The sequence below is a fragment of the Lonchura striata genome, chromosome 1, assembly GCF_050655825.1.
Source record: "Lonchura striata isolate lonStrDom1 chromosome 1, ASM5065582v1, whole genome shotgun sequence".
Taxonomy (NCBI): Eukaryota; Metazoa; Chordata; class Aves; order Passeriformes; family Estrildidae; genus Lonchura; species Lonchura striata.
Genome location: NC_140703.1, coordinates 88,422,296 through 88,448,787, shown reverse-complemented (window position 1 = coordinate 88,448,787; position 26,492 = coordinate 88,422,296). Strand labels below are relative to the sequence as shown.

The 26,492-nt window shown below is 40.6% G+C and overlaps 1 protein-coding gene across 6 annotated transcripts in view; it reads left to right on the top strand.

Moving 5' to 3' along the window:
- AFF3 (ALF transcription elongation factor 3) overlaps positions 1–26,492 on the top strand; it is a 325,295-nt gene that overhangs the window by 194,392 nt on the left and 104,411 nt on the right. For all 6 annotated transcript variants that reach the window (XM_085557459.1, XM_085557464.1, XM_085557452.1 and 3 more), the window contains one exon: positions 4,252–4,303. In XM_085557459.1, coding sequence (XP_085413585.1) covers positions 4,252–4,303 — 52 coding nt within the window. The remainder of the gene's footprint in view (positions 1–4,251; positions 4,304–26,492) is intronic.

Here is a 26,492-nt window from a genome sequence, read left to right as displayed (position 1 = left end):
TCCCATACTCCAGTTTCTCCTCTCTTCAATCATCCTGCTCAGTAAAATCTGCAGCTGGGCAGAAGCTACACTTGGTACTGCCTAGCTGATGGCAACCAAACTGAAGAACAGCTGGACCCATGCAGAAATATTTTCTTTATTGGTGGCAAAAGTCAGGGTCACTGTTGGATGCTCAGACACATTTTCTAACATCACAGAGTTTGACTACCTCTGAGAGCTGTATCCATGAGAATTCCAGGTGAAGTGCTGGAATAAGATATCAGATAAAACACTGTTAGAATGAGATATAGAGTTTACCAGTCATGTATGTCAAACTTAAAGGAAATCTGGGAAAAAATTATTCAGATGTGTGGTGGGTTGAACCTGAGTGGACACCATGTGCCCATCAAAGCTGCTCTATTACTGTCCTGGACACAGGAGAGAAAATACAACAAATCGTGGATGGAGATAAAAACAGGGAGACAGCACTCACCAATTACTGTAATGGGCAAAACAGACTCTACTTGAGAAAATAAATTTAACTTATCACCAGTCAAATCAGCATAGGACAATGAGAAATAAAATCAGACCTTAAAAGCACCTTCTCCTCACCCATCTCTTCATCCTGGGCTCAACTTCACTCCCAAATTCTCTACCTCCTCCCCACCAGCAGTGCAGGGGACCAATGAATGGGGGCTGCAGTCAGGAAATCAAATTGCACCTTGTCTCTGACACTCCCTCCTCAGGGAGGGGACACCTCTCTGCTCTGGTGTGTGGCCCCTCCCACAGGAGACAATCCTTCCTTAAATTTTCATGAGCCCTTTCCACAGGCTTTGCTTCTCATAAACTGCTTCAGCTTGGGTCCCCATCCACAGGGTGCAGTCCTTCAGGAACAGGCTGCTCCAGCATGGGTCCCACAGAGGGTCACAGGTCCTGCCAGCAAACCTCCTCCAGTGTGGGCTCCTCTCTCCATGGGTCCACAGATCCTGCCAGGAAATATTAGCAAATTATTCTGTGAGAAACAACTCTAATGGTCAATGTATTGTGTTATCCAAGAGCACATCTTCAGAGTCCCAATTAGCTATTTTATTCCCATTGCTCCCTGACTTCTTTGGAGTGGCTCTTGAGCCTGTCATCTGCAGTGGTTTTACTGCAGCTGCCAACATTGTCTTTCTCATGGATAGCATTTGCATTTCTGTCATCCTTCCCCCACAAGGAAATCAAAGCATTTAAAAACTCTTAATGGCTGAAATTACACTATTCCTTCATAATAAATATCATTCATCCCTGTTACCCAGAAAGGGAAACTTAATCTGGTTGAGTGATTCACCAAAATTCCAACTAAGAGGAGAAAACTCCTTTTCTGGCCACCCACTATTCAATAGGGGAAATCCTACAAAAGTTCATTTGAAATTTATTTTGAAATTTGAGAAATCTGGACACATCTTCTGCTTGAATCTAAAAAGGTTGGGTAAGACATTTGATGAGATGAGGCAGAAACTAGCAACGACCTCCCAATTCTGTGGCTAAGGATCTGTGGATCGACTATTTCCACTGTGTGTTTTCTGCATAGACTGATGCACATCTGTTTCAGGAGACATACACGGTGCTTAGCATCTGAAACAAAGTGTGCTAACAGCAATCCCATAGCAAGGTGGGTAGCGTGTTCTTTGTTAATTCCAAAAAGACTAAGAAAAACAAAGGTTCACAAAAATTTGCCCATAAGAAGCAGTCAAAACTAGAGAAGATTTAGCAGTTCAGCAAATGCCAGCCTCCCTCAATGGTACCTGCATGCATTTGACAGGTTACATGAAAAAATCTAAAGCAAATCTTAATTTGGTTGAGTGATTCACCAAAATTCCAATACCTTTTACATACCCTTATCCAAAAATATTATCTGTACTGTATCTGTGACATTCAGCTGTGCTTAGGCTATACTCATTTGTAAAATTTCTATGATTCAGTCAAGTGAGAATGAAGTTGGTAAGAACTGATAAAGCATTAATGGCCAGATTTTCTACTCTGATAGGCTGGACTGATGCAGTTCTACCATCTGTACAGGCTCCGTCCTTCCTCTCCACACAGAAGTATGCTAAGTGACAATTAGCATAAAAGCAGCTACAAATGCTTATGGTAGGGTAATCCATTAATATCCAGTTTGGCTAAATCGCAGACATTCTGTTTCCTCACAGTACGTATGCTGTTTCCCTTGTTGCTGCATTAGCATGCATTGCTGAAAGTAGAACTGATGTGAACTCTGCTGGCAAAGCACTCAGGAATCCATATTCCCTTTCACACTCAAACAAACCAGTGTTCATGGTAATAATTCATCACTTAGAGAAGACCCAAGTTACAAATAGAAAATCTTTGAATATATGCCAACTGTTACTGTTGGTTTCTTGTTCCAAATTACCATAATGCAGATGAGCTCCAGGGCTCCAGGCTCCGGAAGGCTGACAAAAGTATATTGTAGCAACAGCTTCCTAGCCAGCAAGTTCACCATCTGGATATACTTTCTGAGGTCTCTGCTGAAAGTGAAGGGTGCCCTAGAGATTATGGAGTGGATATATTCCATCCTGTGTAGATGCCCTGCTCATGCCTAAATTTTAGGTGGCTTTAGCTGTCCTCTTACAGTGAATGCTGAGCTTCCCTAGACGTCCATGAAGGCATTGGTGGTATTGAAGCCATCCAGAGTCTTACCCATCCTGTTCAGTAAAGTGTAGACACCTCAGCTGAATAGACACAAACCCTACCAGAGGGGAGGATGACATCTAAAAGCACTATGTCAAGGTGTTCAAGATACCCAGAACTACCACTACGGGACAGCTACCTCCAGAAGGTCACTATCTAGAGTGTCCTTGAGCTTTCTTCTGTACTGCAGTGGAAGAACACTGGTTGCAGAATCCTGCCTTTCTGAAGGCAACAGCAAGTTTTCCAGAGGTGCCTTTACAGCTGCTGCTCTGTGGAAACTGAGGGTAAGGTCTTTGTCAGCAGCAAACGGATGATGCGTAATGCTCATGTGCATGGACTAGGTCGGGACTGATTCCAAAACCCACTCAGCTCAATGAACAGGACATCAGGCAACACCAAAACAACCCATCCAAAAGAAGAATTTCTCACATTTTTTTCAGAAGGAATAGGTGGATTTTGGCTTAACACAGCTCATTATAGGGTAATGGAGAAAAAAACATCCATCAGTAAACCAGTCACATTCAACCTCTGCGCCTCCTTGTCTGCTAGGCAACATAAACTCATGTGAAGACAGCTATTAGCATCCAGCGACACACAAGAGCAACAGCATCTGCACACTCACTAGGCCCAAAATTCAAGTTCAAGGTCATTCAAGTGAAGTAGCATACCCTCTAAATCCATGGTATAGCTACACAGAAATCTTACACTGGAGTGCAGCTCTCTCAGATTACTCAGAGAACATTAATTACAGCAAATAACATCAGCCTTACTGTTTTTTGGCAGGGGTAGAAAGGACTGTGCCTGACTCAGGAGAAGCAATACCACCCCACCTGCTAACACTCTCTATGCTATGTAACTAAGTTGTGTTGGGCAGATACATTATTTTGGACCCAAGATGGGGATCATCACAGGCTAGCATACCAGGACCCATATGATTCATAAGGAAATGTGCAGAGGCACCCCTTGGGCCTCTGGTGCCTCTCAAGCATTTGTGTATTTGGCTTCTCCTGGCACTGAGTGCCTAAGCCAGCATAGCAGAGAGGGCTTCCCCAGCCCCCATGTACAGAAGCTAAAGCTCAAATCCTTAACGTGACAAAATGAATGTGAACCAAAATACCCATTGGCAGAACTGTGCCCTGATCACTGCCTTCCTCTCTCGGCTGATGCTGTTTTGTTTTGTATTAGACAATTGCTGTTCCTGGAGCAGGGTTCTGGAGCAAGTGCATGTTGTATGGAGTACAATCTCAACAGCAGAGCTCTAGGGCCCTAGAGAAATCCTTTTCATTGTTCCAAGGTCTGGTCTCCCTGGTAAAGCCTGTGTTCTCTAAGCTTCTCCTCTTGTGGAGTTTCTCTGCCTACATTTACGGAGCACTTGTCAGTGACAAGGAAAGTCAAGTCAGGATTGACTGCCTGCTTGCAAATGCTCCAGCAGTGCCCCTGCAGCCCTGTGGTTGCCTCCACAGCTGTCTGTGTGTGTGTGGCAGGAGTGGTCAGTGTTAGCAATGAATAAAGCATTGATGACTCACATCTGAGCAGTTTTTTTACCCATTTCTGATGTCATTTTCTTCTTCTCTTTTAAAGGGAAAAGTGATGTAGAGCCAAAGACCCCAGAGAAAAGCGCAACCCATACATCGTAAGTCACATTTGCGTTTAAGATTGGAGAAGGCAGCTGTGTTTTTATCAGATTTGTTGGGCAAAATAGAATTTGTTTGTTTTCATTAAGATAAAGCTCTTTCACTGATGCTTTTCGTAAAACGGCTTTTTAGATAATGACTAAACATTAATTATTCCTAGAACTTCTGCATGCTAGTAAGTCAGCAATCTTTGCAAGTGAAATGGCTCCATATCACACTGAATAGATATGAGATTATTTTTGTGGGTGTGCAAGGCTGTCCTTTAGAACCTTACTTCAACATTACCTTAATGCTGCTGGAGTTTGTCACACTTGCTAAAAAACATCATGTCACATATGCCTTTGATGTACTGATGTAATTTTAAAAGACTGCAGTCTGCAGCTTCACCTCTGAATTACTTGAAATCCAATTACAGTTATCTCTGGTCTCTCACGATTTTGTTGATGTTTTTGAATTAACGAAAGAAGTCAAGAAATAGATAGGAACAGGCACTTGTAATATATCAGTGTTCACCTTCACTTTAGTGCAACAATAGAACCTTTTACCATTTTTTACTCTGGTATACAAAAGACTGAATTGTTTTGCCCACATAAACCAGTCTATGAAACAGATAGGCTGCAAGTTAAAAAAATTTAAAAATAGCATCAGTCTTCCAAACTAAGCAAGATAAGTTAATTCTTTTAATAACTACCAGACAGAAGCATTATGAATTTCTGCAAAATCATTCACCTTTTTAATTCCATTTGAGAGAGAGAAGTTCTTCTAACAGTCAGTCATGTGAGTTTTAAAGTGCATCTGGCCCATAATTTATGTTTTCTGATTCCTGTTATTTAAATTCAGAGCATTATATCATGTAAATCTCACAAGGTGTCACCATTTGTTACATGGCCAAAAGTAGTCACAGAAGGAGGTACAATAACAGTGATTTATGGTGGGACATTTTGATTTCTGCTGCAAATACGCATTAAAAATCTTCTGGAAATTAATCTGGAAAAAGATTTGACACGGTGTAAGAAATGGCTTGTCCTGCAGATTGTGTTGTGGAATGTAATTATAGTATGCAAGCGCATTTAGGCAAACTTATTAAATGAATTAAGCATTAGCAACCTTATGCCTTCTGATAGCATGATTGCTGGGAACATTTAATAGAATGATTTCAATAATTATCATTTTTAAAAATAATATTGCAATAAAGAGCAAAAGAAGAAGGGTTTTAATGCCATCTGGAGGTATTTTGGAGAAATGAACACATTTATTTTTACTGATATTTAGCAATATGTAAACCATAAGCCATCCTCCACAGTGTTTTTTCTAGTTAGTATTTTATTGATAAGGAATGTTCTTTTCTTCTTCATTGGATTAAAAACTGTAAGATTTCTGAACCACAATAGTGGTATTTCTAAAACCAAATCATGGGTTCAGAGGTACACCCCCATATAGTTATGGTCTGGATTTGAGACTACATACTGGGTGATATAGTGTGTCAGAATCATGGTAGGTGTGAAAGGTTTCTTGCCTAATAAGAGATCTTGGTACATTCTGAAACTGTGCTGTCTACTAGATACAGTATATTTCTAATGCTTATCTTTAAATTATTACTATATTCTAAGGCTACCCCACTGCATACATTGGTTCCCAGAAAAAAATTTTAGAGGCAGAAACAACTTGTTACTGTCGATAAGTTAATGCATCCAGGAACCAGAGGTCCCTCTAGTTAGCAAAATTCCATTGAAATGGAGGCAAGAGAAAAAAGAGGAGATGAGAAGAAGGGAGCTAACAAGTGCTGTGTCAAGAGAGAAGGAAGAAAGTTAGAGAGATACAGTTAAGAAGTTGGAAAAGGAATTGCAAACATCAAGTTTTCAGAACAAGATACAAAACTGGGAACAGTAGAAAAGAAAATCAGTGATCAGAAACTGAAGACAAGTAAAAGCCATTAGCAAACTAAAGATGTACATGTTACTCAATAGAGGGCTGGATCTGTGAGTGTTAGGAAAGGAAAGTAACTCACACTGATACGTAGGCAGACACCAATGCCCCAGTTCTCTTTATGCTACTCTGCTGTTGGCCTTTTCTAGGTTTCTTCTCTTTTCCACCATTTTCTAGGACAGCTTTTTATCCCTGCTATCTCAGGCAGTCATGAATACAGAACTCCTTTGCTCTTTTGGGGCTGCAGCAACTCGTACCTGTGCATGCAGTGCGCAGCCAGAGAACCTGCGGTGCACACCTGCACATGAACCTGTGAGCCTGTGTGCCTGGTCTCCCTGCAGATGGATGTTCTCTTCCCTAATGCACGTGGAGATGACCACGCCTGGGCAAGAGCTCCAGCTGGAAGCCTCAGGGGTATGTGGGTAGCATGAATGCTGCCAGGGGTCCCTGTAGGTAAAAAGGCTGTACCCTCTTGCAAGGTGTCACTCCTCTCAGAGTGTCAAAGGAGCCCAGTTGGCATCTCCTAGCAGGGGTGCTAAAAAGGAGCAACATTGATGTAGGAGAGAGATGGCACTTTCAGGCCTGACAAGGAGAAACTGTGGATGCACCTCTCTGTGAATCAGCGTTTCCCTGTGAAAATGGAACAAACAGCAACAAAAAAGCCCCCCACAAAGTCATTTTTGCCTAGAGGAAAACTACAGAAATGATAGGGAGGTTTAAATTAATGTTTTTTTTCTTGAAAAGGTCTTTTTTATTTTCCTCAGGCATGTTGCAAGCCTCACACTCTAGCCAAGCGTATATGATTCAATGGCAGTTAATTCATCCCTGGTGCAGATATACTACCTCTATCCAAACATTATTTATGCAGCTTCAAAGGACAGGTTGATTACCCTCCTGAATCAGGCAGTGAGGCATTTGTGAACCAAGCATTAACATGACATCTCCCCTCAAGATAACTCTTGTGCATTGCCCACTGGGCTCCTGGTCCTCAAAAACAAACATAACCCTGAGACCTGGAGCCCCAGGACCAGAGGTGCTATCTGTAACCTCCACGGGTACAGAAAATGAGAGTAGTGCTCTGTTCAGAGGCTTTGGGTACAGGAATCATTTGGAACAGCATTATGCATAGGGGCTTTTCCTGTATATCTAATTCTCAAGATAGACTCATTGCGACATAGCCCTCCACTAATAATAATATTAAACATTAAAAAAATAGTAGGCATTAGATGATGCATATTAATTGATGCAGCATCCTAATGAGGCAGATGAATAAGGGCAGTTATTGCAATGCTAAGGATAACAGAGATGGATTTAGGAGAATAAGACTTACGGAAAAGCAGGAGGGAAATCTAAGCAGAGCTGTATCATTTTGCACAATATTCCTATGGCTTTCACGGCCTTGGCATTCACAATAATCACCTGAGCTGGCACTAAAGAATTGCAATAAAAGGTGCAAACAATACAGAAGTGTTAAGCTGTCTGGAGTCTTCCCCAGTTGATTCATGTTCCTTGTAATTGAATGCTTTTAAAGCCATGAGCATTCTGTACTTGAAGGGGTTTTGTTGTCATTGTATTCAATATATATAGCTCTCTATGGGTCATATGGTTATAGCTTTGCTGAGAATTTCCAAACTTTTAGGACTGATCAGAAATATCTAGTGATGTTTTGTTCTTTTGGTTTTGTGATCAGAGGGTCAATTTTCAAGGGTCACAAAACTTTCACAAATTTTGTTTAAAACATCTGATTTTTATTAAAATCCTCCCCTCCCCCCCCCCCCCCCCCATTTTTTCCACCAGAGTCTGGAGAGCTGCATTAATACATGGGTATGGATAAAGGAAGATTGGTCTTTGGTTCTTTGATATTTGCAGTTACACTATTTTAGTCTTTCTTTGACAGATCTGTGTCAAGGGCCTTTCATTAAGCCTCAGATTGTTGTAATTAAAGCTTTTAATTTTATAAAGCTTCTGTGCAAGGCAAAGTGATTCCAACCACTGCATATGTTTCAGAGGACCTTGCAGGGCCACATAAACTCCTCCCTGTGCCAGGGATCTGGGATCTTCCATCTTCCCACATGCAAATATGACAATAATTTAAAAATGGCAAATATACAAAGCACTCAGCGTGACTCCTGCTCTTGGAATGACTTTCAATGTACTGTCTGTTGCGATGTTCTTCAGCACCTTTGTGTTTGTAAATGATTTCCAGTTCAGACTACCCAAGGTTAATCATGCCTGACTGTGATTCACTGCTATGCATTTACCTCGACATTTCTAGTGCACTTACTTAATGATATCAGGGCTAGCAACTAGATACCTCAGTGCTGTCTCTTTATTAACCCTCCCACAATTGTTTTCATGCTGAGCTGCTCCAGATTTTTCCCTCCCTTTTTACAAGAGAATTAACTAAGATTGAGGGAGGCTTTTACAATTTATGGCAGTTGTGCAGGTTTTGTCCTTTGCTAATACTCTCTGAGAATCACGGTGATCACTGTGTGTGTGTGTGTGTGTGTGTGTGTGTGTGTGTGTGTGTGTGTGTGTGTGTGTGTATGTGTTTGTGTATGTGTGTGTGTGTTGGCTTGTTTGCTTTTGCCAGGCAGAAATAGATGTTGGCTCTGTTCCCTTCCTGTACTGGTCCCCAGCACCATGTGCAGAATGGTTTGCTCAGGGGGATCTTCATTAACAGTGCTAAAGTCAGCAGCTTCTAGGCTGCCCATTTGCAGACATTAGTGTTACAATTTCTTGCCCATCCAACACCTGCTCATCATTCTTACCACCCTGATTCTCCTTCAGGAAGGAAACATCATGTTGGAGCAACATGTTGTGATGCATCTTTCTTCCTCTCTTGTCTTGCCCTTTGTATCTTTGGAGTGGCTTGCAGGTAGTTATTCAACAGCTAAAATCACCTGCTGGTTTCCCCCTTTGCAGGGGGAAGCAGGAGGCAGAGGGGTTACAAGGTGCCTGTAGAGAGCAGAGAGATTCAGTCTCAAATACAGATGATCAGTTTGAGCAAGTGCTGCCAGCTCACCATCCAGCTCTTAGCCCTCAGGGAGCTTCTCCTCTCACATCTGCTGACATGTGGTCTTGACCTCAAGTCTCTCAGGCAACAACTGCAACCCGATGGGACATTGGGAGTTGGAAGAGTAACCTTAATCCCACCTCACTTTACTGAAAGCCCTGGTGCAAGTTATTTTAAGTTAACCTTGGGCTTTTCCCCGGCTAAAATAATTAGACCACCGTGAAAACTATCTCATTAATATTTGTACCAAGTGTTGAAAATGTAATGTCCTGTAAAAAAAGCTGAAGATTACTCACCCAGAACAGTAAAGGAAATGGTAGTAGTTTAAGTTTTCAAAGACAGATTTGGGTAGTAAATGGTAGATGTACTGAGGAGTACATCACATGTAGGGAGAAAGGGAGAGCAGAAGCTGCTGCCTTTCCCAGGTACCCACAGACCTGGAGATCAGTGGCAGCTCCTGCCCCATCACCATTCTCCCATCCTCTCCCGTGAGTTTCAGTCTTGGAACAAGGGTCACACAGTTTAAATTATAAAGATTTGGCTTTAGTCTTGCTGAACTGGAGGGAGAGATGTGACAAAGCATAAAAACTGCGGAGGAAAAAAAACCCTCCAGCAGTACATCTTCAATATCCTTCTTTTTGTTTGCCAAAAGGACCATGATGGATCAAGTCAATTGAACCAGAAAATAGCTAACAGATGGGCCTGGAGGACAATGGAAGGGGTGAAATCCATGCTAGTGAGGAAGCTGGTTCCAAAAAAAAAAAGGCTGCATACACTGTTATGGGATATAATCCACTTTTCAGCTTTCTGATTAAGATACTGGGGCAACTTTCGAATCTCTCACACTCAGCTTGTGGGCAAGGACATCTGCAGCAGACACATCAGCCAGTGATTTGGTGAAAACGCTTTTACTAACTCCATGGGCTCTATCCAGGGCTGTCCTGGAGCATATCAGTCTGCTCACAAACCACAGATGACCCTGCTTTGCTGAGAAACACAACTTCCAAAGGATGGTAGCCAATATGAAACAGCACCCTTTATGATAATTTTTGAAATTTTTGTTTCTAGAAACTTTAATATGTCAATGGCTTTTAATGTATATCTGAGATGTTTCTGAGAGAAGTCTTGTAGTCCATGAAAAAAAAAAAAAGGAAAATAAGAAAGAAAACAACTCCTTACTATGATGAATGAAGGCAGTGTTTTTCAGAGTGATGGAGGTCTTTAAAACTGCAGAAGTGAAAGTCTGGTGTTTATCCATGAACTAAGTCTCTGGCAGAAGAAGAAGGCTGGTTTCATTGCACTATTCCACCTGTTTACTTGAGCCTCAGCTTGCAGAGCTAGCCCCCAACACTGCCAGATTCTCACTATGCTCAGCCAGTCCATCAAAGGCAGCTAAAATTTTAAAAACCCCTCCTCAGCTCTCAAATTTCCATGAAAAAGTTCATTTTTTCTGCTCTCTTCCCTGAAATATTACCATTAGTCCATGTATAGAGTGTTTCTCTGTGTGTTAAATATATAGACTGTTAAAAAGGCAATTCTACCATAACTTCCCACTCCCAAAAATGAAGTGATTTCACCTCTGGGATGCATCAGAGTCACCATGGTATTGTCACAATGCTGATGTGAACTTTTCCTGCCAATTCCTAACCTTTTCTGAGCACAGAATTTTTGAGTTTACAGAGCACAATGCTGCTGATATTTGACAAAAAAACCCTATTGTAAGTTGATTCCAAGAAGTCTATTTTGTTCAAATGCTATAAAGACATTTTCTTGGAAGACATTTGCTCACACACATCTTGACTGAATCGGTCTTTAAGATCTACAAAGTTCAGGATAAAGAATAAATTTGTATTACTGGTCATTTTTTTTGCCATGTAAAAAATATAGACACACAGGAGTCAAAGTTGATACAAGTAAAAATAATCTTTAAATATCACCTAAAGTCATAAAAAGATCTCAAAAACATGATCTCCCTAAAAGAAAATGAGTTGGATCTGATTTGCTGAGTTCAGAAAGAAAACATATGGAAACATGGAAACCCAATTTGACCTTAATTTCAGCTGTGGTTTTCCTGGGACAAAACTGAGCTTCTGTTGACTTTGACTCAGACCAAAAAAACATTATCTGAGATGTCAACAAAAATGGGATAGGTGATTGCTAAATAAAAGTACTAGTGAGGTCTGGTGAAGTTTTGTTTGAATTAGATGGGGTGAGATAGGGCTTTCGCTGTCCTATTTTTAAATGCTATCGCTCTCTTTTACCAGATGTAACAAATAGCTTGCATTAACCACCTTTATGGCTCAATGCAGAGTTTTATTTATAAAGTACCCGTGATACAGGCCCTCCTGTGTAGCACCTTCACTTTTACTATCTACATGTACTCTGCACACTGTAGGGAAAAATAATTAGTTGCAGGAAGCTGCCCTCATTTTGATGCCACCCTTGGCTCAAAGCTGAAGGGGAAAGTGGTTTTATGCAAGAGAAACCTTCACTCCAAAACAGCAGCTTTTGTCCCATTGGAAAACTTGCTATTATGCAGGGCATTATTTCTAATTTTATACCAAATCAAAATTGCCTCTGTATCACCAGTGTTCATTGAATGCCATTTAGAGTAAAGCTGACCAACTTAACTGGATAAAATATCATCATATTTGAGGAAATGTTTTCCTGTGTTTCACTGAAAGCATATTTTTCTCTTAGGGACAGTTTTCCTTGTACTTTGTAATTTGTAAGGGACTAATTAGGAATTTTGTTTGTGTTACATATTAGCTCAGAATACAGTGGTTAGAGAGGGGTTGACAGGAAGGTGAGGAGATGCAGGTGCCTGGGAAGAAGTCTGTGTCATTGGCAATGCCTCCAAGAAGGCAGACACCACCGACCCCACGCTGTATTTTTCCTCTGAAGAAAATGATAAATGGAAGCTCAGCGTCTCGCACGTTGGACTCGCGGTGTGCGTGGTGGTGGTTTTTGCTGGGCTAAAATTCCTGGTTGCCAGGGTAACACATTTTGGAAATTCTCTACCCTGGGCGAAAGCTGCTGCAACTTGAAACCTGCCGTAGCTGATGCTTGGCGGGGGCACCACCACTGCTGTGTGTGGGGGGCTGCTGGCTTTGCCCAGGGGTTTGGGGCAGGGAAACAAAACAAAATGGGTCCAAAGGAAGAGAAGAGTGAATGGGAGCGTTCAATACTTCCAGACTTCCAGGATGTCATAACCTGATTATTTTCTCCACAGCATGTCAGCCAAAGATGAGGGGGTTACCTCATCTCAGGGCTGAATTGCTGGGTGGTGGGAAGAGGAGAGGTGTGTGTGTGCCTGGAGGGTGGGGAGAGGAGGAGGGTGAGAGGGGAGGAAAGAGAGATACAGGGTTCTGGCCACCTGCCAAGAAAAATAACTAACATTTTGCAAAAGAGAAATCCTAAGACTGAGGTCATAGTATGGAAAAAGTCTGTTTCACAGACTCTTGAGCCTGAATACAGGCCAAGTTTTTAGGGCTTTTTTTTTTTTTTTCCCCCTAAATGCAGGCATCCTATTAACATTTGAACACTAAAGCTCGTCTAGGAATGGAAAGATTTTGGTATCTGAAGTGCCTTAGTTTTACATTTTATTGGTACACAGATATAATTTTTTAATAACAAGAAAGTGAGATTCTGAATGAGAAGTGCCTTCATTTTGCTGTTAACTTATTTTATGACTATGAAGAATAAATTAAAGGAATCTAAAGAAGCGCCTGTTTCTCCTACAGAGTGACCAACTCGAAAAAAAGAGACATTTCAAGCTTGGTGGACAACTTTTTATTTGCCATGCAAAATACAAAAAGATACTGAAACCTGAAATGATGATGAATTTTCCTGTGTGGAAAAGTCTGACTGTTCAGCCATGAATAGCTATGATTTTTTTAAACCTTTATAGTGGCAGGCCGGCAGTTTCATGACAAATTACTTTTCATACCTAACTAAACAAACTATTGAAGTTCTTCTGCCTTAATCTTTGGATTTGGATTAAAAGTCAGAGTGTGGATATTTTTTAACTGGGGAAAAAGAACCCTTTGGATTTGTTAGGATGTTATTGCAAGCAAGTTTTCTGGTCTTTGATTTGCTAAGCTACAACTGGAGTCTGCCTTCCTCAGGGTAAGAATATTTCCACATTATCATTTCACCTGTGGTATTTTAAGAGGAGAATATTATATCTCAGCATGTATCTTGGCTTTGTGCATTCTGTTCTTTGTTTAGCATGCAGACAAGCTTCATCTCCCAAAAGAGATGTGGAATATATTTATCAGCAGTTTTAGAACTGATGATAGATTTGACAAGCAAGCAGGGTGACATACCGAAGCTATCAAAGCTGGAGATGAATCAGGACAAAGGTTTGGATGAGGTATATTGTTCCTGAGATTCAAAAGGATTATACTTACTGATCATTCCAAAATCAGGGCAACTGTACCACTGACTTACAAAGATAAAAGCTAAGTTTTTCCAAAGGACAAAAAAAACAATCACATGGTTTGATTGGCCCACAGACCTTTTATGGCAAAATAGTGCAATTACAGCTGGCATTTCTGCATGCTGGTTTTTATTAGTTTTGTAAGGTATTTTGTCAGGATTCATTTGTGCTGATTCCCCCTTTCATAGCATAAACTGTAAGCAATTGTCAGTAGAGAGAAGGAGTTTCTCGACATATTTCTTTAGAGACACACTCCAGGAGGTGTGATAAATCAGGTATACTAAATTAAAACAGAACTGATCTGTTACCTGGTAATCATGTGAACTTACTGACTATTTAATTGTATTAGAATTTTGTGCAATTATGGGTAAAAATCCTGTACATTCACCATCAGCTTTCCTACTATCAAAGCAAAGCAGACAAATCAGCACAAATAATATCTTAAAAGTATTTAACAGCACAATACAGACAAAGAATGAGCAAATTACCCTTTTATACCTGGCTTGATGACCAGTTTTTGTGGCATTCTAAGTGGGCATAGAGGGGGGCCTTCTGTCCTGAAATCCCCCAGGGAGATGAGGCAGCCACCAGATGTGTGACCTCCCTTGATGTAGTTCCGATGAAGGCCAAATACAGAAAATAGCAAGGAAAATGTCTGGGGCTGGGAACCCCAGAACATCACAGAGCATACCTTCAAAAAAAATTTGTCATTACTCTGGTCTATATTGGTTTTAACTTTTGGTCTTAAGAAACAATTCAGGTCCCTGCTCATGTAAAATACATGTTTTCCTTGTAACATACAAAAATGTGATACGAGGCACAAACTTTGAGGCACAAACACAACAAAATAGTTGTTATAACTGCAAGCAATGGCAATCTCTGTACACTTCTGTGGAACAAACAATGAAGCATTTTGCCACAAACTTAAAAAAATTTGCATTTGTCACATGGGAAGATTTTGATCTCATAAATAACTAAAGACAAGCATGCCTTTTAGCAGGACTTCTTTCAGTATTTTTGTTTGAAAGACCAAGAATTCCTGTGAGTACCTAGATTTCTGCTTGTGCGTGGTGCCCATCTCCAGTTCAGTTAGAAACATTTCCCTGAGAGCAGCAGGCTTTACTGAGAGCAGCCTCAGTAAAGCAGGATGACTTGCAAGTGTAGAAAAAAGGGCTTGCTGCAAAGTGACTGCACATGGAATGAGTCGGGGGTTAAAAAAAACGTGTTTGTCAGAGTGGAGGTCTGCTTTTCCTCCACATCCCTCACAGCTGCCATCAGCACCCTGAGGTCGTCCGGCAGCACAGCAATCGCAGCACGGCTCCGGTGAGCGAGCGGTCCAGCTCCGAGGCCAGGAATCCCAGCAAGACCAACTCAGGACAGATGTCCTGTCCTCTCCTGGAGAGTTTTACTCTTGCAGGCTTTTTTGGTTTTGTTTTTGTTGTTTTTTTTTTTTTAATTCAGGAGAAGGAAAGCTCACCCTAAGCCTTTTGCATGTATTTCGTTACTGTCTAGGAGTGGCTGGCTGATGCTCCTCTTCAGCAGGCATGCTCTTGTGAGGAGCCCCACAACACCCACAGCAGCATCCTGCGACTGGTGCTGAGTAGGCAGGAGTCAGGGACCAAATTGCCAGCTCTGAAGCCTGGGAGAAAATGGAATAAAGAGAGAAGGGGGAAGATCAGAGGTATGGTAACAGAAGACTTGTCATCCAGGATTTTAGGAGTTTTATTACTATTTGTAACATGTAAGACTAAACAAAAATAAAGACATACATAATACATAAACAATGAGAGGTGGGAAGAGAGCTGGATGCTAAAGGTGAGATTCGTAAGACCTATAATACTGATATTATTCCAAATTTGAATATATTCCCCTCAGACAAAAGTAGGTGGATTACTTAATAACCGTCATCTCCAGGCCTTGTAAAAAGATTATATATAGCAACCACCCTCCTTTTAAAATTATTTTGATTTATCTTTATCTAACAGAAATGGCCAAGTATCCCTTTAGTGTGATCCCATTTGGCTCAATGATATTGCAGAGCTATGAATTCAGTATGAGAAGAACAACTCTTTCTGTGCACCAAAGACCATAAAAGCTCGAGTGCCTCACTGCAAAGCAAATACCTCCTGCTCAAGCCACTTATGTTTTTCTACTTGAGAGAAATTAAAATCTCATCTTATTTCTTTGCATGCTCTTGTCATCCACTCAGATATTTGTTCAAATAAATCTCTGGTTCTTTTCAAAGAATGGCCTCTCTAAGAGTTGCAGTAGCTTTAAAGACTCACCAAGAACAGCACAGTCCAGGCTGACACTCTCCCATCAGAGAAGGAACTGTATGAATCTTATCCTACAAATTCTGCAGCTCAGTTAATTAAGTATTTGATGTCCTAAGAAGCTGCTGCCTCCCAAAGCCAAGGAGAGGAAGCTGCCAGACCCCATTTCCATCTTTGGCCACCAGACACAGTGACGTTCAGAGACTTTCCACCCATCACACCATGTTACACAACTCTTCCCCTCTCCCCAGCCCATGGTGTTGATGAAATTAAGTAGCATGAAAAATTAACCCCACTGCTGTTGTAATGCAGCTGAGTAATGTGTGGCCTCATTTGTTGCTGCAGGAGAATATGTGTTTGATGCTTTGGTAGTGTGGCACTGTGAATGGGGCAGAGGGTAACCCAGTAGAACAAACCCAGGGAACAGCCCCAAAACCCTACCCACTCTCCAGGTGCCCTTGGACACCTTAGGCTCAATGCAGACTATGATTTCTGATTTCTTTTTCGTTGCCTTGTTACTTGCTGTCCATCCTTTGCCTCCCACCCCTTCTACTTTTTTCCCTTCATTTTCTTCCTTGCTGCAACCTCTCTGCTGTTTTCCTACCATCGCATCCTGTTTTTGTCAGGATTCATCACCTGCATCCTCATTTCTTATTGTTTTTCATCTGTGTGGGCCCTCCTGTTTTCTATATTTTCCTTACAAAACATTACTCCATGTCTCCTGAAAAACAGAAAAGAAATAAAGGTATGTATGCAACAAGGGATACAAAAAATACACCCACAGTAGCTCAAGTTTCTGGATTAGTGCATATCATCATTTGCCTCCTTTCTCCCTTGATTTTTCCATCACATCATCTCTGTTTAATGGTAAAGACTGACTTTTAACTCTTTTGTCAGGTGATAGGTATTGGCCCAATCTTCCTTTAGGGCACATAGTTTTTCATTACTTCTCTTTTAAGAATCACATAAGAAAAAGAAAATAAAAAGAGAAAGAGAGATTAGTATAGAGAAAAGTTTTACTTAGCTACAAAATGTTTTCCTTTTATAATTTTAGACATGATTGACAGATAGGTTTATTTAATCAAATTGCCTTTTCTGACAGTGTATTATTTAATGAGAGAGTTCTCTTTTTATGATTGCATAGGAAGTGTGGAAGCATCTGAGAATTTCTGATGTGCTATTTACTTATCCATTATGTTGGGAATCAGTGTAATTTTAATGTCAGCAGTGGAATTAATAACCATAACTGTTATCTGTCACAGAATGATCTATTTGGGGATTTTCTCAGCAAACCAGGATATATCCCCCATCCTTACACCACAGAAGGAAGTTTTAAAAAATAAGTCAAATTTGAACATATTTGTGTTCTGATTATCCCTTCCAGGCTAATGGTAAAGGCTCATATCTTTGGGGTTTCATTCAGCATGGAGTCACTGATATTAAATCCTTTAGCAACATAAATTATCCCTACTTTTTTCCCACCAAAAACACCTCTGTCGAGGATGGCTCCCCATTTAAGTGCACCCTCCCTTCCCAAAAACAAAACCCCAAACAAAACAAAACCAAAAACAAAACAAACAAACAAACAAACAAACAAAAACACCAACAAAAGAAAACAAAACAAAAATGTCCCTGACATTCTAGTTTCCAGAGACAAGAAAAAAACCCCTTTTGGGGATTTTAGTGTGAATTTAGGCTGACTTTGTTCTGGTTTTGGTGTTGTACTTCACCGTGTGAGAGCAGGGGAGTATCTGAGCAGACAAATAGAATTACATGAGGGAGGCAGACAGGACCCAAATCTGATTCTACTCTCTTTAGGTTATGTGCAGCCTCACATAAGTAAATAACTGATAAATGAATAAAACCTTTCAGCTGATACATTTGATAAGTACCAAGACTTTTTATATTACTCCAAAGTAAGGGCAGTAACTATTAAATTAATAGCTTTTTAAATAAAACACATAAGAGAAATTTTTAAATCCTTCATTGTTCCTAGAAGTGTTTTAGTGCCTCATTAATTCTTGATTAGCCTGGTTGTTAAGAGGCCGTTATAATGTGGTAATAAGGTGTAGGAAATTACCTCTAGGACTATAGTCATGTCACACAGACCTGCTATAGTTAGCACCTCATCAGGTGCTCAGACCAAGTGCCCATGGTGTAAATCAGGGGTGCCCCACCTGTGGTGGGGCTCAGGATGGTGGCTCTGTGTGATGGGCTGTTAGCTGGGATGAGGTGAGTCCTCTGGACTGAGAAGTCGTGACAAATTATGATCCTCTCAGCAGCCTCCAGTCCTTCAAGGGCTTGCCACTCTTGCTTTTGACAGAACAGGAAAACTGCTATAAAACAGTGGAATAAAATTATTTTGCAATTACACTAATTTAAGTAATTTAAAATATGCCTGAAACTAGTGTAGATGAAAGCTCACTCTTTGCTATATGATTTGTTAGGTAGAGACAGAGGAGATTTGGTGCCAGTCCAAGAGAATATCCCCAAAGTAATGACCTCTTCAGGTCATTAATATTTCTTCTGAGCTCACAACCACCCTCAAAGCCTGCTACAACCACTGGTAAAGCTAATTGTTATTACCCTTTTGCAAATAGGAAAATGAGCCTTGGGGGCTATTTTATTGTGATTTGATGCAACATTAATCAGCATTCTACGGAAAATAAATATTTCTATGTCCTAGTCTGCATTTATTTATTTTTCAGTGCGTATTATGATTTTTTTCCCTAAGTCTTTTTGAGGTTGGTGATCTAATGCTCACATTATACAGCTCTCATTCATTACCTGTCCAAGGAACTAATGTGATACAGCAGCATCACCATCTTTGAAGAGCATTGAAGATGCTCCAGCCAAAACCACAAAGTGAATTCTCACTAGTACCTTCCTCCTTATTCCTTCCTTGGGTTCAATATTTGCACAGCAGATGAAGCACAGTCCTCAGAGGAGGGAGAGCAGCTCAGGGCTGGTGTGACTCCAGTGCCCAGGAGTGATGCTTTGCAGGGTGTGCCAGCACCTGCTCCCTGACTCTTCCTGCTGTTGGGTGTCAGAGGGCACTCACACCTTGGGAGTGGTGCCAGAGCAAAGATGCTCATGTTTTCCTGAGCCCCTAAAATGGGGCTGTGACCTGGATTTCAGTCCTAAATATCCTTGTTTGTTGTTATATACTTAGACACTCATTTCTGTGTGCTTTTGCCCAGGTCTTCAACATTTTTAAGCCCCTGGTGTGGTTCCTCTGGGCATGTGTGACAGTGTCCCTCGCCCTGGCCCTGAGTGCCATCCCAGAACTCCTCAGGGACTGACCCTGAGCCACAAGCAGTTGGGGAAGGACCCCTCCCATGTCTCCATTTCGCCCTTAGTCAGCCTCAGAGCTGGGACAAAGTCTCCATGCTTGGTGTTTCATCTGCATCAGAAGTAGCCCCAAGACCTGTGCATGGGTAGGTGCTGCAGGCTATTGGCACCACTCATCTCATTCCTGAGCCACCAGATCCCAGTGCACCCCAGAGGGCATGGCCATCCTTCCAAGCTCATTTTCACCCACGCTGTGACAAGGGACACCCCCGAGTATGGCGCTGTATTTGGCTTATTTCAGGGGTGCTTGCCTGCCTGGCGGGTGACAGAGACGTGGCAGTGCTGGGCTGGGACAGAGCCAGGTCCCCACAGAAAGCCGTGCTGGTGATGCCTTGTGAAGGTTGACCTAGAACAGAGACTGGACTGAGCTGGAGAATAAAATAGGTATTTATTAAGAGGCCTCAATGGATACACCTTGGGCAGCATGAGAGCCCAACCAGGGCTACACTCAAGATGAACCCAAAATGGTCACAAAATGGACAACCGGTCACGGGGTCTCACACTTTTATAAGTTCTGGTCCATAAGCACATTGGAGCTAATTGTCCAATTACTTGTTTCCTCTCTTCAGTCCACTGTTTATGCTCTTGGGCCTGAAATTTGGATAATTTGGTTTTTTTTCCCCAGCTAGAGAAGAAATTGTTTTGCCTACCTACTCTGTGAAGAGAGTTTACTATCCCCTAATATGAAGCCCAGAAGTACACACTAAAGCAGTACAGAATCTGAAAAATATAAAACCTAAACCTGAGGCATCCCCAGCAGAAGAGCCATCCCCAGCAGACAGGCAGCCAGGGCCCATCACCCCAGCTGCAGTGACATCCCAGTGGTCCCAGGAAGGGCTGAAGAAGGCATCTATCTGCTGCCCCTTCGTACTGCTGAAATGTATTTTTAGTATCACATTATAATAATTAGCAGGCCAATTGTCATAGGTATTATAAGGATGGGGGGAAAATCTCCACCAAAAAAACGAGTATTTAAAGGGTACTTCTCAGTACAGTTTCAGACCTCACAAAAACTAAAGTGATTACAGCCCAAACCAAAGACTTTAGGAGTTAATAACTGCATGAGTGTAGCAGTAAAGAACATCAAGAATTAACAGTCCCAGTGTGATAAAAGTTTATTTAATCCTACTCTAAACAAGCAATGGAACAAATCCTTGTTAGGAATGAATGATCTCTCACATGTAGCTTAAAACAATCAAATTTTGATGTAAAATACCAAAATAAGTCAAATGTTATGGGTTTTTCTGGAAGAACTTGAAATCGTCCAGTCCAATTTTATTTTTTATTTGCAGCATTTTGCAGATGAATAAAAGCATTCTTTACATAAAACCTGCTTGCTCTGTCTCAGGTAGGAATGCCTGTTTGCCAGAGAATTAGGGGCTCTGGAGTGTTGACATACTCTGTTCCAGTAGCTCTGCTATGCTCTGATAGAAGAGAGATTGTTATATGGAGGAAGGTACAGTTTCTGCACCTCTTCACCTTCCCACCTTGGCTTCGGCTTTCTTTCACTTAAAATTTCCTCCTAGCACAGGCTCCAAAGATGAAGTAGAGAGCAACCCAAAGATGTTGGGTCACAGGCACATCCGAGGCAGTGCCTATCCCAGCAGGACCTGCAGTTCCCTTCCCAGCTCTGAATCTGGCTGAACAGTGTAGTGTGACTTTGTTTAAAAGCAGTGAATCTCTTTGCCTCTATTTCCTCTTTCTGACTCAATGAGAATTATTGTGGGTTTGCTCACTTTTCATTTCAGGGTGTTGGGAAACGTACCTACACAGAGATCTCTCACTAGAAAACAGTTCAATAGGATAAAGCCCAGTAGCAAATTGGTCTTGATAGGATGGATCCTGTTTCTTTCTAGTTAATGATCCTGGTAGTGAGGAGAACAAGTCCTCATGCCTTGGTGTTCAGCTAGATGGAAGAGTGAGATAAAGTATCACTAAGAAAATTCTGACAGACCTTTTTTTACTCCCTGTTCTTCTTTGGCACTCCTTTAAATTGCAAATAAACTTGAAGCTTTCGAGACATTTATAAAAAGATGTAATGAAGGCTGGTTGCTGCATTTTTGGAACAGGAAAAACCTTTCTATAGTACACTGAAAAATACACAGTGATTTCTTTAGACTAATAAACACTCTGCTGGAGATAATCTAAGGGTTTGTAGAACTTCTAGAAAGTAATTTACATATTTCAAAGCTCTTTATTGTCAGTCTCCTGCATTTTGCCTATTTTATTTCTTATTTTTATCAGCCATCTCTGCAGTTATCAGCACTAAAAATATTTAAGTGCCTGATGTAATACATACATCTGAAGTTTTTTCTCTTATCAGTAAAAATCACTTGCCTTGAAGGTAATATAGTGAGCTAAATTAATTGCTGATGAAATTGGTTTTACTAGAGTGACACTGATGATAAAAGTAACCCAATACATTTAGTTCAGGAGATCTACTTTTGACCATAACAGTGTTAATACTAAATTAAATTCTTCAAAAGTCAAGTTTCATTCCTTGTATATATGACTTTTTGAATATGAATTGCACAATATAGACACCACATTTGATCACAAACTATTTGCAGTTGTACTAAATTAATGTATGATTATCTGTAGAGTTTATTCTTACTTAAATATCAAACAGATAATTATCCACAGATCTGTCAATATTAACTCCTGCATATTTTATTTCCACACCCAAAAATACTTCTGAAATAATAGTGATTGTTTTGATTGGACTCAAGTTGCCATCAAGTAATAGCAAGTTAAGTGGTACTTAAAGCCATTTTTTCAAAGGTGGAGGCCATAGGTAGGTCCTGTTGGGCCTACATAGAATTCTTTTCCTGGGAACTCAGTATCAGATAATCATAAATGTCAAACATACAAACCAAACAACCAGCTATATAATGGAGTAGATTTAAGCAAGTGCTCTTTATTCCTGTCTGATTCAATAAAACAAACAAACAAAACTAAAAGCCAGCAACATAAATCCTTCCATTTCAGTCATGTAGCAATCTGAGAATCCATCTCCTGTATGCTCAATTCATTGCAACACTTGTTCATGACACTGCTGAGGATATTTGCATCTATTAATGTCAATCTGACAACTGATGACAGAAAAAAATATTTCACTAAAAGTTTCAATTAACTGCCAATGAGAGGGAAAAAATGAAAGAAGCCAGTAAGTATTGTAGACTCATATGAAACTCAAAACAAATCTAGGTTTAGAACTTTACAAATGGGATTAAATTAGCTTCTGAATCAGCATGGGTAATTGATATTTTGCTTAGTTCAATAAAAACTATGTGGGGCAGCTGAAAACAAAAATACTTTTGTTAATTTTCTCAGCAAAATGAAAAAGAACTACATTCAGGGCTAATAATTTCATTTAGGTTACCTTACTCCTGATAGCGCTTGGGGAGCCCTGTTACAGTACTAGATACAAGCATATTTCAAAGTAATGTTTTTGAAAGAAGGAAACAAAAGCACAGCATTTCATAAATGTTGAGATTTATAATTTTATATAGAATTTAGACTTCTTTAGTTATTTATAAAAAAACATTGCTCAAAGCTAGCAATTGCTAAACATTTTGGCTGGTCCTCACACTGTTCCTGATGGTTAAACTGTGTTAGAAAATTCCCTTCATCTCTGAGTCCCTCACACAAGACTCTAGTTAGTCTTGTCCATGTTTGAGCCTTTGTGAAAAATTATTGTTAACTTTTTTTTCAAGATGATTCAACATTTCCAAAGCTTTAGGATGGCAGAAACCATTATCAGACATCATTTAGACTTCCAAATGAATATTTTTTATGAGATGGTTGTGGTAGTTTGCTGCTGGGTGGTAGAAGTTGGCAATCAGAATATAGTTGTGATTAATTCGTTTTTATGCACTATTCCTATTAGTTAAAAAAGAATATTTGCAAGTGACATTACAATCCTGACATAGGATTTTTGACTGATTTTTTCTCAGAAACTGCCAGCATGATACTGCCAGTATGCCAAGCTGGTGTCCAGAAGAAAATTTAAGAGCAGTGATAAAAGGAAAGGATAAAATAGAAGTGCTTCTTGCAAACAAGGGTTTGTAATAGATATTCTGACATGATATGAATTATGAGGGATGGAAAATTCATAAGGTTGTGTGGAAGTGCAACATACACTCTGAGCATGGAAGACTGACCTATAACTCATAAGATAGTGTGTTTCAAGTGAGTTATGAGAGTTGTTCCCTGGTGTATATTTAAAAAGAGACATTAGAAAGGAGATATAGTGTGGTTTACTGTTTGAGAGCTAAATTAATAATTTTTTCCAAAGAGTATTTCTAAGAAAAAAGACTTTTTCTTTTCTTTTTTTTTTTTTTTTTAATACAAATATATTGGAGTGCAGGTGGTGTAATTCTGCACAGCATGTGCATCTGAATGCTGGGAATAAAACTCCTCTCATCCAAGGAGCAGCCCTCAGCTGATTATTTTTGCTGTTGCTATGTCCAAAGGAGATTATTTCTAAGAAAGAGGAATAGCCAATTTTGCATCGTAGAAGGGGTTATCTCAAAGTGAAACAAGCAGGCTAGAAGCACTTGGTGACATCAGACCCCAGGGCAGCTGAGCAAAAAACCCCTCCCACACCTCCACCAGAGCTGCAGAGCTCAGTTTGAATTAATGGGACCCTACATGAGCAACCAGCCCTTCCTGGCTGCTCTGTGGGAAGCAAAGGGATTATCTGACACTGCAGGTTGCACATGTTGTCTTCCCTCAGCAGCAAAGTTCATGTCCCTGAACTTGCCCCAGGTGCCAGTGCCAGCCTCCATCTTACCTGTCCCTGCAGAACTTGTGCCCCAAGTCCTGGAGCACCCTTCGCAGCCCCTTCCCTCCCTCCCTTCTTCATTCAGCCCATCCTTAAGCAAGCTGAGCATTCCTGTATTTTGGTGGGACTACTCTCAGTTCAGAGATCTCTGCTTTGTTGGGATTATCTTTTCCCCAACATATCAAAAGAAGAGAGGAATAGAGAGTACTATTACTAATGTACAAGCTCCTAATCAATTAATCTTGATAAGCTAAGCAACCCTGTAACCCTGTTGGAAACACCCTGGCCATGGATGTAGCTTCAGGAGCAGTGCATTCCCTCTGTCTGAGCAAGCATGCAGGGTGCAGGATTCCCAAGGAGCAGCAACCCATCTGCCCCATGGGGCAGAATCTGCCTAGTATTGGGCAGAGAGCTTTGCTTTCCTTTTACAGTCTGCCTTGGAAGGAAAAAAAAAAAATGCATTTTTCCCTGTGCCTATCTTGGCTGAAAATTAAGGGCTCTGAGAAATCTGCTCATGGGAGAGGTTTAAGCCCATTTCCACAGAAATTTGAGGGCTGGAAATTTTGACAAAAGTCATGATGGCCCTGCATGTTTAACGCACAGAACTCTCTACAGCTCACTCCTCACCATGGTACATCACCTTGGCCATATGTGAGCTTTCAGGTCTTTCTGCTTTTGTTTCTTTCTTTTCCCCACCCTCTTTCCACACAGTGAAATAGTTATTTGACAATTTATTCTGACATTGTATTATTCCAACAATAGTGGAATGTAATGGCATGTAATTAGGAGCCAGAATATAACAGTGGTATGAAGATGATTTTTGCAGTGAGATTTTCTTAAATTAAAATTTCATTACTTGAAAAGAGTCATGCTTTTGCCCTTTCCAGAGTGTGAACAGTGTCCATGAATGAAAGAGATGACCCTCAGGGACTGAAAGCATGATTTTCAGTCTCTTGCACTCCAGTTGGAGATTCTCCCAAGGTACTGCTCTTCCATACTGTGTGAACCTATAAGGGAATGATATATTTTTAAAGTCTCTGTAAAGTGTTGATTTTACAGTGAAACTCCTTCCACTTTTGAGGGGGTGGGGTTGTTTAGGGAGCTTTCTGTGTAGCATCTGGAGTTGTGAGAAGTCTGTAGCACTACAGACCTGTCAATTTTTTATAGATTATCCTCACAGCCCATATCTTTAAATAAAATTGTATGCTTCCTTTCACAGTAGCCAACTGGATTCTTGTCTGTTTATTTTCTTGTTTTAATAATTTTTTCTCCATCTAGTCAAATAAACCACTAAATTCAGTCTGTATGCTATGGAACTTCATCCAAAACTCTACTGTCTCCTTTCTGACAAGGCTGACAGAGAGTATAATCACTTGTATTGTCCAGAGTACTGTTTACATAAAGGAGCAATAAATACCTGTTGAAATTTTTACTGGAGGCCTCCCAGATGGATGGTTCATTTATTATTACAGACAGGGTTTCATTTACTTAGTTATTAAAAAAAGCAGGCCGCTACAGCCCATTTATAACTATATTAAAACTAAATGAAGCTATAAGTATTGCAGACGGGACTGAGTAAAATACATTTAGTGACTTTCCAGGAAATGGCTAGGCAAAGTATTTGAAAGGAAATGCTGAAAACTTCGGGGGTCCTGGTGTGTCTTTCACAGATGTGCTTCTACTGGCTGGTGCTGCTGAGGGAATGGAGGAAGTATAGTTCCCATATGTTCCTGTGCCATTCATATATTCTGCAATAGCCTCTCTGTATCAGCCAGTCAGCCATGTGTCTTTGGGAATTGTTCCCTTCCTCCTCTAGCCTGTCTTGACATGGAAAACCCCAGCTCAGGATGTCCAACAAACTTCTTATTTATCCCAGAGACAGAATATCAACTGAGTATCATCTCCAGTTACAAGAGGGGATGTAGGTGCTCCATCAGCATCAATCTGTAAAGGAAAGGCAGGTTTATCAGCTGGATTGCAGAAATCTTAGTTTGGAAAGTAGCACCAGAGGTCCACACAGACTGCAAGTGAAGATTGTAGATGGTCTTTGTGGCACTTTTCTAGCACTGATGAGGTTTCACCAGACATTCTCACCCCTCCTTTGAATAAAGATAAATTGGTTAGTGGATGGGAAGCACATGGTTGCCTGTGTACCAGGCCATGGTTTTATTATGTCCAAGCTAGACAAATAAAGGACAGTCCCAATAAGGAAAGGCAGGTGTCCCAAAGCATAAAAAATATTTGACCATAAATTGATGAGGTAGAAAAGGTGAGAAACAAGGCAGCTTGAAATTTTTTAAGCAGTTTGTTAGGTTAGCAAAAAGCTGCATTTCCACAATCAAGACAAAAAAAACTTTACTGAAAGCTAGTTCAGCTTCAGTGGTCAAGTAAAAGT